The sequence below is a fragment of the Fukomys damarensis genome, unplaced genomic scaffold (genome assembly GCF_012274545.1).
Source record: "Fukomys damarensis isolate Sample0158 unplaced genomic scaffold, DMR_v1.0_HiC HiC_scaffold_14, whole genome shotgun sequence".
Taxonomy (NCBI): Eukaryota; Metazoa; Chordata; class Mammalia; order Rodentia; family Bathyergidae; genus Fukomys; species Fukomys damarensis.
In genome coordinates this window covers 43,362,176-43,382,356 of record NW_022900926.1, presented here as the reverse complement: position 1 = coordinate 43,382,356, position 20,181 = coordinate 43,362,176, and the positions used below count along the sequence as shown (strand labels likewise).

General features: G+C 45.2%; 1 protein-coding gene across 4 annotated transcripts in view; it reads right to left on the bottom strand.

The window, feature by feature from the left end:
* The window catches only part of Tram2 (translocation associated membrane protein 2), a 77,633-nt gene extending 57,458 nt beyond the window's left edge, over positions 1 to 20,175 (bottom strand). For 2 of the 4 annotated variants that reach the window (XM_010631081.1, XM_010631082.1), the window contains exon 1: positions 20,008 to 20,175. In XM_010631081.1, the coding sequence (XP_010629383.1) occupies positions 20,008 to 20,127 (120 nt within the window). In that variant the 5' untranslated portion in view covers positions 20,128 to 20,175. Of the gene's footprint in view, positions 1 to 11,275; positions 11,374 to 20,007 lie in introns of those variants that run through there. The other 2 variants (XM_019208497.1, XM_019208498.1) reach the window with 2 other exon arrangements.
* Between the last annotated feature and the right edge of the window lie 6 nt (positions 20,176 to 20,181).

Genomic DNA, 20,181 nt, shown 5'->3' with positions numbered 1-20,181 from the left:
GGGGAGGGGAGGAGGGGGTGAAGGGAGGAGAGGGGTAAGGGGAAAAAATGAGAATCAAGACTTGTTATGTAGAGGTACAAGATCCCAACAATGAATGTAACTGTACTGCATCCCTAAAATTGTACCAATAAACTCAATTAAAGCTAAAAAAGAAAAAAAAAAAATATATATATATATGGCAAATACAAGATCCCAAGTTCAATCCCCTGGTACCAAAAACAAAACAAAACAAAAATATATATGGCATGTGAAATGTCCCAGCCTCCCACTGCCAACTCCAGGAATTGCAACAGCCAGGAGACCACATCACGACACCTCAGTGTATAGACATGATGCTGAGACTGTGACGAGTTCATGCCGATTTGCTCCTGACTTACAGCTGTGTTATCTTGGGCAAGAGAGTTGAATTCCCTGGATCTTGGTTTCCTGCTTAAAATGGTGTATAGGGCTCTGGCTGTGAAGTCCCACACACGGCTCTGAATTCTGGCCCTGGTCTTTCCAGCCATGGGAGTCCGGTGAGGTCAGGCTTTCTAAACCTCAGTTCACTCATGTGTGAAATGGGAGTAATCACAGTATCTACCTCCCAGGGCGAATGTGAGGACCCGGCCAGAAAACAGACAAAGTGCTTATTACCATGCTCAGTCAGAGGAAGCAATGAAAACACAACAGATGTTTGTTATCCTAGATTCTACAAACTGTCAAGTGCTACATAAATGCTGCATTCTTTAAGGGCCAAGCCAAGCCCCATTCTCTCAGGAAGATTCCCTGAGGGCTAGAATCTAAAAACTCACTCACTTGTGGACTTGAGCCTTTAAAAGCCTTTTTTGCTCACCACATTCATACTGGCATTCAGTCATATGCCAGCACACAGTACTACATTCTACACTGCTACCTGGTGTTTCAGATGGAATTTTAAAGTGCATTTTCTTCAAAATGGAATTGCAGGGAGTCACATAAATTTAAAAGCTATAAATAAATAAATAAAAGCTCTACACACTATTGTAAAAAGAAAACTTTTCAGAAGAAACATAAAGTAGGGGCCGGGGATTTAGCTCAGCAGTTCAGTGGCCTGCCTTGCAAGCGCAAGGACCTGAGTTCAATCCCCGGTACCAAAAAAAAAGAAAAAGAAACATAAAGTTGAACATCAAGTCTTCTACAATCTACCTCCTTAAGAGATAAAATCAATACTGACAATCTGATGTGATCTTTCTGGGTTTTACCTTTGCATAAGTAAGCATTAGCTCTTTTATTAAAATGGACTCATCCTCTACATGCTAATCAGAAACCTATTCTTTTCTAGGACATCAGCCCAAGCAGATACATAAAAGTAGACCTCCACTTCTTTAAATTGTGAGTGTTCCATTGTGTGGCCATACCATAACTCACCTAATTGTTTCAATGTAGATGCATATGTAGATTATTTTAAATGAATTTATGGCATCAGAGCAAGGAACACCATTTGGCATCTCCAGAGAGTTAGCACAGTACACATGCTAAGCATTCAATAAATTCCATCCTATGAATTCTAACATTTACCTGAGTCACAATTACTGTCCCACAGCTGATCAAATATAACTCCAAAAACTGTTGTGCGCAGCCAGAATAATGAGCAATATTTAGAACAGTAGTCTAAGATAAAACTCTTACATCAAAAAGGCAAATTGTTTAATACAGTTTCATTGCCTATATTAAAATTATTTAAGGACCTAGCAATTCTATTCCTAGGTGAAATATACCCAAGAGAATTGAAAACATGATACCCTCACAAAGAGTTGTATATGAACAACATTAATCACAATTTTCAAAAAGCAAAAAAAAAGAAAAAAACCCCAAACGTCAATCAATTGATGAATGGATAAACTAAATATGGTATCTCCATGCAATGGAACGTAAGTCATAAAAACGAAGTACTAATACGTGCTACAACATGGATAAGCCTCAAAAACAGTATGCTAGTGAAGGAATCCAGACAAAAAAGGCCACACAATGATTCCATTTACATAAAATGTCTGGAATGGTACATCCAGAGAGAGAGGGAGGGAGGGAGGGAGAGAGAAAGAGTGAGAGAAAGAGATCCAGGGGTACTGGTTGCTGGGGTGGGAGTGGGGGTTGAAGTGGAAGCAGTGAGAAAGGGATGCTGACCGGCTTCTCTGGGGGATAATGGAAATGTTCTGGAATCAGACAGTGGTGATGGCACAGAACTGGACGGATATACCAGCACGACTAATGGTGAAATAGCCCAACTAAAAATGCAGAAAAAAAAAAACTCTGAAAAGGGGTTATCAATCATTTTACTTTACCACTTGCTTACTAAAAATGTAAGAGCCACCAGAATGCCAAGTGCTGTGCTGGGGACTGGAGATACTACGGTGGGCAAGAGTTGCGGCCTCAAGGAACTGGTGTACCTGTGTAGGGACATGAGGCCTCACACAGAGCTGGGGGTTATCAGAACCTGGTAAGGCTGGGCATGACGGTAAGCGCCTGTAATCTCGGCTCTTCTGGAGGCTGAGGCAGGAGGACCACATGTTTGAGGTCGGCAGTTTAGCAAGACCCTTTCTCAAAATAAAATTTAAGAACCGGGGGTTTAGCTCAGTGGTGTCGCCACCTGCCTCACAGTGCAAGGTCCTGAGTTCGATCACTGGTACCAAAAAAATTAATTAATTAATTAATTGAAATTCTAAAGGCTGAGAAAGTAGTCCAGTGCATGCCTGGCATATGCTAAACCCTGGGTCCAATCCCTGGTACACAAAAAAATAGAGCAACTAAAAAAACAACAGCTACATAATAACAAAACCAAAAAAAAACAGAAGTACAACAAAGGAAGCACAGGGAATTTGGAAAGCTGAGGCAAAGCAAATGCCTGAGGGATGCTTTCCAGAAAAGGTGGACTACGGCCTAGTGAACGAGGAATAGCTGCCAAGTGAAAAGAGGAAAGAACTCTCACATGCAGAGCCATAGGCATGAGAAGCACCACGGAGGAGCTGGAAGGTAATCAATGGGAAAGAGCTCCATTATACAGGTGTGCCAAACACTGTAATTCTAAAAGTCCAACAAGAGTTTGACGCCCGTTATATACCAGGCACTATGCTAGATGAGAACACATGAGCAAGTGAGACAGTTGTGGGCACTGGCAGAGCTTTTAATATGTAAGTATTTTTTGCATGGATAAATGATAGTCTATGACTAGGTATTTGAAAAGGACAAGGACAGGGGCTGAAGTGTGACTCTGGTAGACTGCCTGTATGCCATGTGTAAGACTGAGTTCCATCTCCAGCACCAGAAAGGGGGAAGGGGTAAGGAGAAGAAGAGAAGAGAAAGCAGGAAGGAAAGAGGAAGATAAAGCTAGGCAAGGCTGTTACCACTGAGCTACATTCCCAGTCCTCTTTTTTAGTTTTTTATTTTGAGGCAAGGTATTACTAAATTGCACAATCCTTGAATTTGCAATCCTCCTGCCTCAGCCTCCCAAGCAGCTGGGATTATCCATATCTGCCCCCCACACTCAGCTCACTGCAATGTTCCTTATAAGAACAAAAGACTTTCAAATTGTATAACTAATAATGTGAAATAGGAAGAAAAGGGCTAAAGGAGTTGGGGAAGTGTGAAGGGTAGGGGAAAGGAATGAAGGGAAAAGAAAAAATATGAGAAAAGGAAAAACTAGAAACAAAGTGTAAATAGGGAAGGGTGGGGGGGTGAAGGGAGGGCAGGGGTATGGGGAAAAAACAAGAACCAAGATATATCATGTAAAGGTAAAGATCCCAATGATGAATGAAACTGTACCGTATACCTAAAAAGTACCAATAAACAATTAAAAAACAAACAAACAAAAGACTGGGTACAACCCATGTGTCCATAAAGGGGGACTGGTTAATGAATTGGGTGAACCTGCACAATGGAAGACTATGCAACCCATCATATGAATTAGGAAATTCGCTGCATACTGACATAGGAAGATCTCCCAGATACTTGGGAGTTAACTGAATAGGCAAGACGTGAGACAGTGCAGGCAGTATGCCTTATTTTGTATAGGGGACAACAATATGTATAGATACTGACAGACTACATATACCTTACATCTTTGTAGTCGCTTCTATCTGTGCAAATAAACCCCACCAATAAGGTTATGTAACCAAACTAATAAAAGTGGTTAATTGGCAGTGGGAAGAAAGAAATGGTTTAAGAACAGGTGGGCAGGAAGGGAAATGTCTCAATGTATTCTTTTTTTATGTGATTTTGATTTTTTGAGTCATATGAATGTACCAACCAACAGTACTTATTCAAAGATGTTTTTTTCTCAGCTTAAAAGATTACGGTTCTCCGTGCGTAGGCACATGCTAAAGAAGCCAGCATTCCTGATGTTCTCACAAGCATCCCTGACTGGTTACCTGACAACCCAGAAGAGACAGAATGGATATCAAAGCATCACATGATCAGCAGCAATATCCAGACCACTCAAGATACACACTGCTCTGAAAATAACCAGGACCATCCCCAGCACATTCACACCAACTATGCATCCAGTACAGAGGTGCTGGGCACACTGAGAAAAGGTAAAACAACTCCTTTGGGTGAGGGGTAACAAGCACACAGCAAGTACAAGGAGCTATTACAGTGCGTAATCTGGTCATGACATTCCCAGGTACATACACTTCCGCAATTCAGAAACCCCTGCCCTGGCCCCAGGACCCTCTTCTTACCTGGAACACCCTCTGTCTCCCCAGCTCATTGTCTGGCCTCACAGCCCAGCCTGACTTCTCTGGTTTAAAGTACGTTGTCCTTAACTCTTCCAAAAGAGGATATGCTCCCTCCCTGGCGCACATACTGCCTCCTTCACACAAGTGCAGCAGTGGGCTCCCAGACGAATCAGCAGGATCTTGGCCTTTCCTCTTTCATGCCCTCCCCAAGCACAGCACTTAGCAAGGGCACTCTGGCCACATCTGGAGGAATGAGTTACCAAAAGAGGCCAAGGGAGTTCACAGAATAAAGGAGGGACAAGGACAAGACGTGAGATGGCAGTGCTTGAACAAAGGCAGAGAAGTTGCTTCCATCTGTGTAAATAAAGAAGAGAAGAAGGCTCTCAGAAACAAGGAGACTGTTTACAAGGAGGGCTGGGCAGGGTGAGGGCTGATGGGCCAGAGGAGTCCAGAAGGAAGGCTGGTAGGACCACAGGAAGCCTCATGCCTTTAGGTGGCACCTGGGAGGAATCCAGTAGGAGAGCTGCTCACTCAGCTGTGTTTGAGGACAATCTGAGGTAGCTGGGTACAGAAAGGGCCAGAGGAGATAAAGCTAAGAGTCACTCCCCCCCACCCCAGGGCCATTTGGGTGAGGGATGTAAAGGGTCTGAGCTAAATCAAAGAGCATTAAGGGCAAGAGGAGACAGGAATGACTCAGGAGTAAAACCAACCGGCTCAGGGCACAAACGTGGGGGACAAGGCAAGGGGAACAAGTAATGGTTTCCAGGCCGGCATCTGCACTCCTGGAGACGATGCAAAGTAGAGTCCTGCACCAGAGTGAGAAGCTAATAAAAGCGAGGGTATCATGGTTGGCTTTGGTAAGAAGACCCCTCGAGCCAGGAGTGGTGGTGCACCCTTGTCAAAACAGCACTTGGGAGGTTGAAGAAAGAGGATTGCTGAGAGTTCAAGGCAAACCTGGGCTTCATAATAAGACCCTGTCTCAAAAAGGGTCGGGGGGTGGTGCTGGGAATGGAGCTTAGCGGCACAGCACCTACCTAGCAAGCTCAAGGTCCTGAGTTCCATCTACTGAGACCCCATTAGGTACTGTCAGGCACACAATAGACAGAACCCAACATATGGTAAATGAAGTCTACAACAAGCTATGCCTACATTCTTCTGCCCACCAGCCACACTGTGTTTCCTCTCGTCTCCACTAGCCCGAGAAACACTGCCTACAAAAGGGAGTCCTTGTACCTTCTTCACCAACTAAGCACTAGGCACAAAACCAGCTTCCTTGGGTAAGGTCAACATACATGCAAACTTCTTCATGGCTTGTTTAATAAAAAAATAAAAGGTAGAGGGAAAAGATGTCCTAACTCACTTAAAATCCCACTTTTAAAAAAAATCAGAAATCACACTACATGCAAACAAATATCTTCTTCATAAGTCTGAAGATTCAGTGATAAGACAAGCAAAAGCAACACAAGACAGTCAAGTAGGATGACACACATATTCAAGGTCCAGACCCACACCAATGCAGCCTGTGTTTTAATTATGTCTAAGGAAAAGCTGTTTCTTCTCAGCTTCAGGCATCATGTCTGCCCCATATAAGCACCTTTCTGCTTGCCTGTGTCACATGAAATGTATGGGGAAGAGAGCTGCACACCAGTGCGTGTGCAGGTGTGTAGGTCCCTGCTGTCCCCTGGAGCTAACTTCCTGTCTGGAGGTCAAGACAGAAAGGTCTCCAGGTAGACCAGTGCCACCGCCTCCACTCCAGACTCCCTAGTTCCATCCAATTTTACAAGGCACTTTCTGGGAAGCCTCCAGAGCAATGGTATTACATCACTCTCCTCTCCAACACACTAAAGCTCCCCATTACCTCCAGAATAAAGTCTGAACTGCAGTGCAGGACCCACAAGGCCCTGTGTGATGGGGCCCTATATCACTTACCTGCTGAGCACCCCAATGCTCCACACCAGCCCCAGCCTCTTGACATGCTGCTCCCTGTCCAGATCCTCCCATACCTCCTCTGACTCTGTCTTACTTAGCATCCACCTACTCCAATTCTGAGCTGGGAGCCCTTCCTCCATGTTCCCCAAGCAGCTCCACTGGAAAACCACCATGTATTGAACTCACTGTGTGTGAAGCACAGCGACCAGTGAGGCAGCTCACCTGGAACAGACTCAGCTCAAGCAACTGTGCTTGTTTCTTTCCTATCAATCCTTTACTAAAGGGAAATGTCAGATCCTTGTGATTAGGCAATGTGTCCTTTTCCTCTGACTCCCCAACACCTAGAACATGGCAATCACAAAAGCTCTGTTTTATCAAGGTTTACAGAGTGAGGGGGCAAGAACCAGCTCACCTCCTGGAGGCCACGTGCACCACACCACAGAAGGGTGGGACTGAGAAGCCAACACCACCAGCCAAGTGACATTTGGCTACACTGTAGCTAAAGATTAAAGGTGTGGTGAGCCGTCAGTGACATCTGGCAAGGCCATAATTGCCAGTGCCTGGAGTTATCTGGACCCAAGAAATGCAGAAAAGAGTAGCCAAGAGGCAACACGTTCTCTTCTTTCTCAAGCTCCAGCAATGACCACAGCAGAGCAAGCTGTGTCAACAAATGTGTCAGCTGCTTTCCACTTCAGAGTTAACTGCCTCAAAGAGAGATGTATTTGCTGAATGATTAAAAAAAAAAAAATTGAAAGGTCAGGTGGTTGAATAGTGTTGAATGAGGATACTTCCCTGGCTGGGTGTTGAGAATGCCAAAAATGCTTCTTTCGCATTTCTTGGGTGCTATCCATATTGTATATTGCAGATCAACCCTGCTTTTATTTCAGGGCTATAAAACTGTAGCTCCCCAGAAATGTCTACGGATGATTCATCCTGGAGAGACAAATCCTCTGTATGACTAAAGATCTAGGCTTGAAACTTTAACATTAGTTACTGTGGATGCGTATCTTTCTAAAAATCTATATGAGTACACAGGGTGAGAAGTGTTCTGGGTTTCAGATCTTCTGAGATTTTGGAATATTTGCATATACATAGTGAGAAATCATGGGAATAAAATCCAGGTCTAAAAAATGAAATTCATTTATATTGCTTAAAGATACTTTTATAAATAACCATTTTTAATATTTTTTCATGAAGTTAAGCTTCATTCATGGTGTGCAATTTTCCATTTGCGGCAGCATGTCAGTGCTCAATAAGTTTCAGATTCTGAAGCATTTTGGGTTTTGGATTTGGGGAGTAGAAATACTCACCTTGTGCTGCATGCTCTACATGGAACTCCAGCATAACTGTGATATCATAACAACCTTAAAAATCTACTGTAGCTGTTTGTTTGTATACTAAATGACACCAGTTATGTTTTCTTTTTCATTTCTTATGACTTCTAAGTATTCAATAATGGATAACCTGCCCACCTGTCAGCTACCACTAATACCTATTCTACCCCAGCCACTTTCCCCACTGTCTTGTTTTTTTCTCTCCTATAAGCTTGGAAAATAGATAACCATGCTCTACCAGGCTGTGTGAAGTGTGTGCAGGTGGGCTGTGGAATGCGTGGCACCCGAGGAGAGGCATAGGACCGACCATCTTCGGGCTGCTCTGACCTGCATCCTGTTTCTCAGCTATGGAAGTACCTTGATACTCATCCTTAATTGCTCCTAGTACTCTGACTGGTTTTGGAACTCTGTGATGAGTACCAAAAACGACGAGAGGTACACAAATAGTTTTGGGAAGAGTAGCTAGTCAAGAGGCAGTCAATACCAACAAGATCAATGGGAAGGGGAACAAGGGAGGAGGGAGTGAGAGAGGAAGGGAGGGACAAGAACAGAAGTTAAAATAGAAGAAAAAGAGAAAAAATGGAAACAAAGGTTTTGTACATAGGGAGGAGAGAGGGCTTGAGCGGGAGGGATGGGATAAAATAAAATTTATTTAAAAAAAAATACCAATAAGTTCTAGCTTGTGTGTTAAGTACCAAAGGATGAACACCAGAACAAAATTTTCCTATCCAAATGCATCGATTACCAAGTTAGAGGAGTTTTTAAAAAGCAGTCAAGGACCAAGGTATGACTGTGTATTCCCAATGGATGAGGAGCCACAGGAAGGAAATGCACACAGCTAAGGTATTATTCCATTGCTTCGCAAATGTAGTAATAACAATAAGATACATGTATTGGGCTCTTAGCTGTACCAAGCCCTTTCCTAAGTGCTTTATTTGTACTAACACTCTAGCACTCTTGACAACTCTTTGACATACTATATTCCCATTTAACTAAGGAAGAAAGTGGGCACAGAGAAGTTAAGTAATTTGCCTAGATGGCACTGCTAGAATGTAGAATAGAATTCAAACTCTGGCAGTATAAGGGCTACGTGAGCTCTCAACCACTGTGATGCATGGCCTGTAATGGTTTCCTAACAGAACCATATCACAAGACTCCCTTACTATGTTATTATAAAAGCAAAATATAAATTATTATAGGTTGTATTTAGATATCTTCCCATGCAATCATAGGTTAGACTTTTTGGAGGTGGCTAGATCTAGGGTATACGATGCTGGGATTAAGAGTGCCCCATCCTGGGTGTGAGTGCTACCTGCCTGGAATATAAGGGACAGAAAGAAGGTGGCTGCAGCTGTTGCTTCACTACTTCACTGCTTTTGCTGTCTTCTGCCTGCCATGAGGTGTTTCTCCTCTGTGACGCCCCTCAGCCATGCCACCCTGCCTTGGAGCCAGCCAACTATGGACTCTACAAACTGTGCACTGAAATAAACCTTTCCTCCTTTAACTTCGGGTGTTGGGCATTTTGTCTCAGCAACAAAAAAGTAATTAAGACACACAGACCAGCACTGTCCAACAGAATTTTCTGTGATAACCATAATGTTCTATATCTGTATTACCAAGCATTTGAAATTTGGCTAATATGACTGAAAAATCCCATTTTATCATAATGAGTTTATATTTAAATACCTAAATGCGGCAAGTAGCTACTATACTGGTCAGTACAGGTATAGAGAGTCAACAGTACTGATGCAGGCAGGTGTGGTAGCACACCCCTGTAATCCCAGCACTCAGGAGGCTGAGGCAGGAGAATCATCATGAGTTTGAGCCCATCCTGGGCTACACAGTGAGATCCTGTCTCAAAAAAATAGTACTGATGCATCTCTGCCACAATATTTTCTCCACTCTGGTAGTGTTTATAATTCACTCCCATCATTTTGAGGAAGAAAGCACATTATTTTTGGACAGAGCAGTTGAAGAGAAATGGAAGATGAAGTGGGAACTTGAAGAATTAACAGTATTAGATGGTGAGCAAAGCCTTTAGAACACTATTGAGGGTGTAGGGTTGGGGGGATAGAAGGTAACAGTCAGGTTCAGTCACTAGGTTCACCCTATTGATCTCAAAAACATAAGCCACAGAAGGCCTTGTGTGTATGTGATGACCATATCATCAAATATGAAAATAACTTCTTCAAGCCTGGGGCTGCAGACCACATTCTGAGGGCTAGTGTGACAAAACCTGATTTAGCTGAGCAGAAGCCATGGGCCATGCTGGGCATGGTGGCACACGCCTATAATCCCAGCAGTCAGGAGGCTAAAGCAGGAGAATCATGATAAATTTGAGGCCAGCCTGGGCTACAGAGTGAGTTCAAGGCCAGCCGGAAAGACAAAGTGAGATCCTGTCTCAGAACAAATAAACAAAAACAGAAACAGAAGCCATTGGCCAATCTACTCAGGCAAAGGACACCATTTAGTCTTCCCAGGTGCCCTGGGCACCTAACATGAAAGTCACAAAGCCAAGTACACACCCCCTCATCCCAGACAACAATTTCTTTCTAATCCATGGGTTTTTTTCCTTCCCCCAACCTGAGTTCCACTAGGCTGTAATTACATGCCAACTCCAAATCTGGGATAGAATGTGATTTCAACTAAAATAAGCAATGAAATCAAGATGGGAAACTGAGCCTCCTAACCTGCCAGAGGCACACTAGTTACTAGTCCTGAGTCTGTACAGCTAGAGGAAGGTGCCTCCTCCTGTCTCCTCCTAATTCCTGACTGGCAACTTAAGGCCTGTCCACATTTTCTGTCCCTGCTGGTGTCTACTTATGGTCCCAAGGTACAGCCAAGCCACAATGAAGCAGGCGCAGCCAGGAGGGCTGAAGGTGTTACATGAGCCACACTGCTATTTACTGGAAGACTCCAGGCCCAGTCCTCACCCCTTCCACTACACACCTCCCGTGGCGGGCCTTCACAGAGCACTAGCCACAGCTGTGCCTTGAAGACTCTGGAGAGAAGCACATGTTCCTGCCTTCATGCCAAAATCAGAGACAAAACTGCTAGATTTAGGGCCAGGGATTTGACTCAGTGGTTCTGCTGCCTGCCTTGCCCTGCGTTCAATCCCCACTACCAAAAACAAAAACAAAAACAAACAAACAAAAAACTACTAGGTTTAAAAAAAATTTTTTTAAACCATAACCAACTCCTTTCTATCTTAACATCCCTCTTCCAAATAACAGTCACAAAATCCATACAAACAAGTTATTCCTTGCCCACTGAGGTCAAAAGTTGATCTGGTACAGTCAGACTACAAACTAAAAAACATACCCTAAACTCCAGAAGTGTAGGGTCTGAAAACTTCAATTCTGGTCCAAGTTCCAAGGAATTCTTCCCAGCCGGAAACCTGGCATTGTGGAACAGGCCCTGTGATTTCCTGCAAGACACCAGGAATGGCTGGAGGGGAGGCCTGTTATCCAAGAATTGCTCCTTGAGGCAGGAGCCCCAGGCTGCTCTAAACCTTCAGGAAAAGCTGACCACACATCACTAGTACCTCAAAGCTCAAGTCATGCTCTCACTTACTCTGAATGCTACTTTCTCGAAGATTCTGGCACTACACCAGGCACCAGGACCAGAATGCCAACAGGTGCTACCTGGTCCTGTGTACCCTGCCCCTCAAAGCACCAGGTAGCAGTCTATACAGGAAGCAGGGGCACAACTACTCATATTCCATCACTACTCACTGTCCTGAGCAAGAAAGACCCACCTCCCTTTCCAACAGCACATGACTCTCCATAATGGTGGTGAGTTGCTCAGCAAACCCTTTAAAATTCTCCTTAAAAAGAAAAAATTAAGGGCCAGGGATTTAGCTCAGTGAAGCTGCCACACCTGCCTCTCAAGTGCAAGGTCTGGAGTTTGATCCCAGGTACACACACACACACACACACACACACACACACACACACAAAATTAAATACTCCCTTTGAGAGAACATCTGGATCTTTTAAAAAAAGATGAGGGGACACACTGATTAAATAAACAATACTCTGTCCTTGCAAAATTCAGGCACTGCGCTGGGGATGTAGCTCAGTGGCACAGTGTCTGCCTGGCAAACACAAGGTCCTGAGTTCAATCCTGAAACGAAATGAAACAAAAAGAAAATCCAGGCACTGTATTAAGAAGTCCTCTCCCTATTTCAAAAGCAGAGCCATGGAGACTCAGAGAACTTTGTCCTTCCCACCTCGGTATGATGATCACCTCCAACAACTCAACAGGACATTAGAGATAATGTTGGGATTTGATGTTCAAAACCTTAAGAAACCATTTGGATGAGACTCCTAACTTCAGACAGGTTTTCATTCAATAAAAGACTTTCCAGCGCATTCGTGCACATATGGCTGTTATGGGAGGAATGTCTGTGTTCCCTTAAAATTTCTAGGTTAAAATCCTAACCCCCCAGTGTTTCAACATATGGAGGTAAGGCCTTCAGGAAATTAGATCACAGGGTAAAACCCTCATGAATTAGATTAGTGCTCTTATTTAAAAAAAAAAAAAAAAAGCCATTGAGATTAGCTTCCCCTTCCCCTTTCCTCCCTTCTTTCTGCTCTGTGAGGATACAAAGAAGAGATGGCTGATATGAACCAGATAATAGATCTTTCCCAGACTCTGAATCTGCCAGTACCTTGACCTTAGACTTGTTCAGACTGCAGAACTGTGAGAAATAGGTATTGGTTGTGTGAGCCTCCAAATCTACAGAATTTTTGTGACAAAGCAGCCCAACAGACTGCCTTAAGAGTGCCAACTGAGCCAGGCATGAAGGCACACACCTGTAAACCCAGCACTTGGGAGGCTGAAGCAAGAGAACTGTCTTGCGTTCAAGGCCAGCCTGAACTACATAGTGAGATCCTGTCTAAAAAAAACAAAGTACCAGCTGTGCCTCAGAGGGTAACTTGGCATGATCACCATTCTTCTCTGAATACTGACAACCCCACATTCAGAGTTTTAGTCTCAATTTAATGAGACATCCCTTCCACCATGGACAATGACTTACAAGTTGAGGCTCAAGTGTCTAAGGTTGCACCTGCCATTCCTATTTTGTTTAAGACCTGACTCCTATCCACATAGAAGGTAGTTTTTAATTTGTTGGTTGGTTTTAGTTTTGATTTTTTTGAGACTACTTGCTATGTAGTTCAGGCTGGCTTTAAACTTACTACATAGTTCACAGTGACCCTCCTGTCTCAGGCTCCCAAATGCTAAGATTACTGGCATGCACCACTGCACCCAACCAGCTCTCAGTTTTAATACACTACACTGTAATCTCTCTGAGGACAGGGACCCACTTAATTCGTTTTTGCATTCCCAGATCTCAGTCTCAGGCACTCAATAAAGACCTGCCAAATAAGTAAGTATAGAGCTCTTAAGAAAGATATAATTTCAAAACTTCTACCCGTAGCCTGGCATTTAAAGAGTTGAGCATTCCAGTGAGTATAGGTGTAGAAAATGCACAAGAGAAAGGTCAGAAGATGTAGCTGCCATTTTTGCCAAAAATTCACATTTGTGTCCTGGGCCAATCTCCCACACTGGGAGGGGGAAGCGTAATTTCCTCTTCTGTAAACATTAGGAGACCTCTTGGGTTTCCTTCTAAGGGAAACTTACATAAGTTTAATCATTTGTAAAGTAAGGAGAAAAGATGTACCCTTGAGTCACAACCACAATATCAACCTAAGGATAAGGGCTGTGAACATATGACCACCAGAAGCACCTTTTCTTACACAGATGCTGGGTAACAGCATGAGGTAACCTCAATGGTACGTAAAGCTTCTGCCCATTCACCCATATTCACATGTGATAGACACACACATCTGAGCTATTTTCTGTAGTCTCTTTCAGGGAAATGCAAATTTCACTGATTTTTCCAGGCAGAAAGCCTCCAAGTGGAACAATGACCCACAGACATTACTTCCAGGTAATAAACAGATTCCACTCAGACAAAGAAAAATAAAGCAGCCTGTGGCGACATTCCATAGACGCCCCATTCATGGAAGCATCAGGCGGAGCTCTAAATGTGAGCCAGACGTTGCTGAATTCTTATTTTGGCTCCGTCTCTAACACAGAGTGGATGGTCCTTGGCCAAGTCTCTGCTCTAGAAGCCAGGCTCTGGATGGTTATGACAACCCCCATAAACCATCCCGATTACAGGATGAGGCCAGTAAAGCATTTCACAGATGTAAAATGCTGCCAACCCCCCACCCCACCCCACCCCACCCCAGCCAAATGAGGGAAGACATCAAAAGGCAACGTGGCTGTGGTGGGAACCATAAAGCAGCCCTCTTCTAACCCTGGACTCCCACAAACTCACAGGAGGCCGAGAGGACTCAGAGTCCCTCACTTCAAGACCTGGCCCCATTTTTTTTATTCCTGCTAAAACGCAGGGAAAGCCATATGAACTTACACCACCCAGAAGAATTGCTTGCAAAGCTCTTTAAACCACACAGTTCACTTGTAACATTAACCAGCTATGACAAAGTTAAGTTTGGTTCTCTTCTATTGCAAGAGACTTGAAACAGTGAAGGTAAATCAAGGCAAAGTAGCAGGCTGGAAAAAATAAAGGTCTGCTTATGAAACAAGAAGGTCTTTTCAGGAATCACTTTAGTTTTACAGTTTACTCTACCACCACCACCCCCCAGCCCCATTCCTTTTTACTATTAGGTACCAAAAGATACCAGATACAGAGCTCTAGATAAAAAGGTTAAGAGATAGTATCAGGAAAGTTTCCCACCAAAGCCTGCTAATAATGCTCACACTGACTAGAAAGTACTTCTGTCATTAGGGAACTCTAATCCACTCTTATCAAACCTCTGGCTTCGTCATTTATCAGGGTGGGAATGAGAGGTACATCAGCTATGCCAGAGTGATTTCTGGGGCCCCTGCCCATGAAGCAGCAGATCAAAAAGGAGTTCATGCCTGCCAGAGTGAAGCTTTCACCATAGCAACACATGTTATTCTACAAACAGTCAGGACTAAGGCGCTCTGTTGTGACCAGTCTGGATAGTGCCTCAGAGAAATGCACGACTGAGGTTCACACAACAGAGCAAGCAAGAGAAAAGTGGCACCTATTTAGCTTGCGGGACAGTCTCCCCATGGTTTTTACTTCTCTGCAAAGCTGACAGCAGCAGCACAGAGGACCCTCCTGTACCCAAGGCCTGTGTGCTGGATGTCAGAGAAAAGTGAGGTTCTGCACAAAGCAGCCACAACACGAGGATCCCTGGAGAAAAGAAGAGCTCAAGGCAGAGCCAGTGATTAGGCCATCTGAAGAGTAGATGGACAGTGCTGGAGAACTTGGGGGAAATGTCTCCATCTCTAAACATGTCATCTTTAAGAGAACGACAAGTAGGGTAGCCTGATGAACCATTTGAGGGTGGGAGGTGAACACCCGGATCCCATGACTATGGCAGTAACAACAGCCATCAGAATGGCTGTTGGGAGCCATGGAAGAAGTGCGTGTGTGCCAGCCACCATGCTGGGTGTTTTCGAATGTGCTAGTCTTCATCCTGCAATTAGGGTCAAAAACTCACTAAGTGATCGATGTTACCTTTCTAGATAACACATTTTTGCAGAGGGAAGAAATATGAATTAGGCTTATGTCTTACATCCCAAAGGCTAGGGTACAATGAAGAAGAGAAAAATCTAGCTTCAAATTTCTGCTATTGCTCAAATCACTGAGGTATGCATATAGAAATCCACCCACCAAACAAGAGAATTCAACACCAAACCCAAGAGAATGAAGTGAGCTCTGGCTGTTCTATAACACTCATGAACAACATCACAGGCTAAAGAGCAAGATGCACAACATCAGGAACTATAAAAACTGGCCAAGAAACTTCTTCAAATGTACATGAGAAGTTAGACAAGGAAAGACAACTTATGTCCACAGATGCATGTCTGTGCCACTTACATATTCTCCCAAGACAGAAGCAGAACTGTTTCACAATGCTACCATCAACAGAAAGGAATGGCAGCCTCACTTCAGGTTATGAAGCATACAGATATATCCAGGAGATCGTGATCAGGGCCAGAGACCCCACACACTTTGACACAGGCAATATGCTCCCGTTAAACATGCTGCAAACTCTTCACTCTAACAAGTAATCATGGTGTGAGGAACAGGGAACAAAATAGTTCCCTGGAGAAAAGGTAGATCTGCCATCTCTCTCCTCTCTCTTCCTGCACCCCCTTTTTTCTCATGTTCCATCTGCTAATGAAAGAGTTTTCCTCTTCTCCTATCTCTCTCAGTTGGAAACGTGGCACAAGACAGGACACTTAAAGGAAAAGGAGAGGGGAGACTACTTCCAAACTGATACATACACACAGCCCAAATGGACACCCATACCCGGCAGGACCCACAGCCCAGACTCCCTCTCTTCCTGCACCCCCTTTTTTCTCATGTTCCATCTGCTAATGAAAGAGTTTTCCTCTTCTCCTATCTCTCTCAGTTGGAAACGTGGCACAAGACAGGACACTTAAAGGAAAAGGAGAGGGGAGACTACTTCCAAACTGATACATACACACAGCCCAAATGGACACCCATACCCGGCAGGACCCACAGCCCAGACTCCTTCTAAGAAAGGACTGAAGGACTGAACTGTGGAAGAAAAACCTCCCCCTTGTGCCACCTCTCCAAAAGCAAAGTCAAGAAAGAGAAAGCTGGAAAGGAAGGAGGGGGAAAATAAAGTTCCACATTCCTGACATATTTTAGCCAAGTGCTGTGGCTGCACAGAACAGCTCTATTCCAAACAGCCTGCAGGACTGGAGAAACCTGGGTTCAGGGGGAAGGACCTGGCCTTAGAAACAGAATGACCCAAAACTAAAGCAAAAGTGCATGTGCAAGTGTGTGGACTTAGGGGGCTCAGTCTTCCCAAAAGGAAGTGTTCCCAAGGGAAGGAACTTATAGTCAACCTCTCCCTGAAGACAGACAACTGAAGTCCTAAGGTTCCAAGGAAATTAATGTCCCATGAATACAGCTGAGGGCACAAGCAAGGCAGGACTGAGATGGGCATGAAGGACTATGACTGCCCAGAGTGTGCACTGGTAGATAACTTGGGGCCCAGCTCACTGACAAAAACTGGGTAGGGACCCCAGAAGGAGTTGGGGGTATCACTCTTTGTGGGAAGAATTATAATTGTTTTCTGCAGTCAGCTTCTGAATGAAGGAATCGTACCTAGCCTGGCCCAACACAGAAAGTCAACAGCCTGCTGGCCCCTGGCTTCCTCCTGTTCCCCAGCACCTCCTTCTGGCCTTGCTTCTAGGAAAAACTGTGTTAGGTTCTGGACTCCATCCTTCCCCACCATGTGCATCCCTACACATGCACACATATACCCACACCCCCAGGGGAGAATGCAGAAGATGCTGCATAAGTTCCAGTCAGCCCTGTGCTAGGTTTTGAGGTACCTCCACACTATCCTCTTCCGAGCCCCATTTTACTGATGAAGTGAAAATATTCACATCAGGTCCCAAGATGCTTCTGTTGTTGTTCTGAGACAGGGTCTTGCTATGCATTTCAGGCTGGCCATGAACTCACTATGTAGTCTTCAAACTCACATAGATCCTCCTGTCTCAGCTTCTCAAGTGCACCACCTCTCAGGAGTACACTACCACACACAGCTTTGCTCTCATTTGGTAGGAGCACCAGAGTTCCAACCCCAACCCATACATGCACAGACAAAAGTCTCTCTCTCTACACAGTCAGTTGGTGGTGGGAACTGACAATGAGGACCAATGAGTCTAGCACAGAACACAAGGCCTTCGTACTGGAGGTTTGAGGCAAAGCCTGCTTATTTCTAGACCAGTGCAGACTGATGATCCTACAACATCTCCATGGAGATACCTACCCTGTACATACTGCACATCCCAGGTGCTACAGAACAAGCAGGGATGGTAACCCTTTCCATACTCCCCAGTCCATTCCTAGGCAGGAGAGAGAGCAGCTGTGTTTGTTTTTCCTCACCATGGGCCTTTCTTATCCTTCAGTACTGGGCAGAACAGTTCCTACCACATTTCACCTTTCACAGATTGGGAGGTTTAATACATAGGATTTTCCACAAGACCAAAGTGAGTGGGGTAAGGAGATATGAAGCTCAAAACTAGGTAGCCTTTTTTTTTTCACAGATAGAACAGGTAGAGCCAGAAACCTCAACAAACACTAAAAAAAGAGCAGAGTCCTAGACAATGCAAGAGACAAAGCCAGCCCCAGAGCCAGTAGATATGAGGTTTATGGCTGACACGTGTGTCTTTCCAGCCATGCCCTCTAAGACTGGGAACATGGTACTTAAAACAGAGGAGACACAAAAGATATTTGCTGGGCAAAACAAATCCTTGGTTATTTCATTAAACTATTATGGTTATAAGTAATATCAGGGCTCTAGGAGCAAGAAACTGACTCACTCACTAGTAGGAAACAGGGCTCTTTGGCTAACATGATCTCAGTTAAAACCTTCCTAAACCAGGCGTGGTGGCACACACCTGTAGTCCCAGGCAGGAGGATCGCTGTGAGTTCAAGACCAGTCTGGGCTGGGCTACATAGTGAGTTCCAGGTCAGTCTCAACTACATAGTGAGACCCTGTCTCAAAAAAACAAAAAATAAAAATAAAACCTTCCCATGAGACAAACAGATTTAACCAGTGTCTTCAACAATGGGGGAACTGAGACTGCAGTCCATTTTCAGGCAAACCAATGGCAACATAGTGGGACACAGACCTATCCCATACTTGACAGGAGAGCCATGGTGAGGAGGAGAAGCACTGAAGTGAAAGAGCACCGTCAAAAGCAAATCAGGATTGTTTCCCATACATCCTGAAGCCTAGGCAAGCCCACATGCACTCATCCAACCCTGACCTGGCCACAAGAATGTTCCCAGCTTGAGGGCAGCTCCACCAGCCAAGTAGGGCCCTTGTCGTCTGTAGAAAGGAGACAAGGAACCCAGCAACAGAGGATCATGGAAGGAAAAATGAGCCCCAATGGGAGTCCTCCTTTCTACAGCAGTTTGGAAATGGTTAGAGCTTCCAAAAACATCCCCCAGAAAGCAGATAACAACCTACCCAAAGGAAGGCCAAGGATCCCTCACAGAGGAACCAACGAGACTAGGGAAGTGCCACCTACATATCTCACTCTGAAACAAGAAGACCACCTCAAACTCATTCCTGATTTTCTCCAGTTCTTCCAACTTCTGGGTAACACACTTACGCTGTAGGAGTGGGGAGTCCTTCCCATCAGCCCTCTTGGATTTTGAACCCTGGCCTACTAGTGCTCCCTGTGCTGTAGCTTACACAGCTGTCCAAGAGGGATCCCATTCTCTGCCCCCATCCCTGCTACAGTGGAGACTGTCCCTGTCCCTCTCCTCCACCCTCTAAACGGGGTGAAACTCTGGGGTACACCACATATGGACCAAATGGGACAGTCTACAGAATGACAAAGGGTTTCTCAAATTGAACCTTTTAGACGATGATAAAAAAAAAAAAAAAGGAACAGAAGGCCAGGCTGGGATGGAGCCAGCGCCACACGTGAATACCTGCAGCTCGGTCCATAAGTGGCGAGGATGCAAACTATTAGAAAATGAGAAGGGAGATGGGAAAGGGCCAGGGCGACCCGCCCCCTGGAAGAACTCAGAAGAGCCGGTGGACCCCACTTGGGAGGAGGGGGGTTGTGCAATGACTACAGTCAGGGAGTCTCCAGGCTTGGCTCCCGGACGCCAGAAAGGAAGCCACACGCGTCGGCCCAGGGTGGCAGAGCTGCGGCTGCTTCGAGACCAGGCTAGGGTTTCAGGGCTTCAGCGAGCTACAGAAATAAGGTGGGTGCCGGAGGGGGCCACAGAGCACGGCACCGCGAGCAGGGAGCGGGTATGTGAGGCGCTGTCTGGGCTGACTCGAGGACAGGCCGGGGGTCACAGTGCACAAAGCCAGGGGCACAGATAACGTGCAGGGCACCAGACGCCCTGGCTCGGATGAGGCCCGGGGACCTAAAGGAGTGCGCGCCGCGGCGCACCAGCACCCCTGCCCAGTCCCGCTCACCTCGAACATAAGCCCGATGAGGACGCACAGCACTAGGCAGAAGCCGATGTCCGCATGGTTGTGGATGACGAACTCCTGGCTGAAGAGCGGGTAACTTTTCGTCCTCCTGCGGAAAGCCATGGCAGCGGGCGCGCACGGCCGGCGGGGCCGGCACCCTGGCTCCCAGCCGCAGCG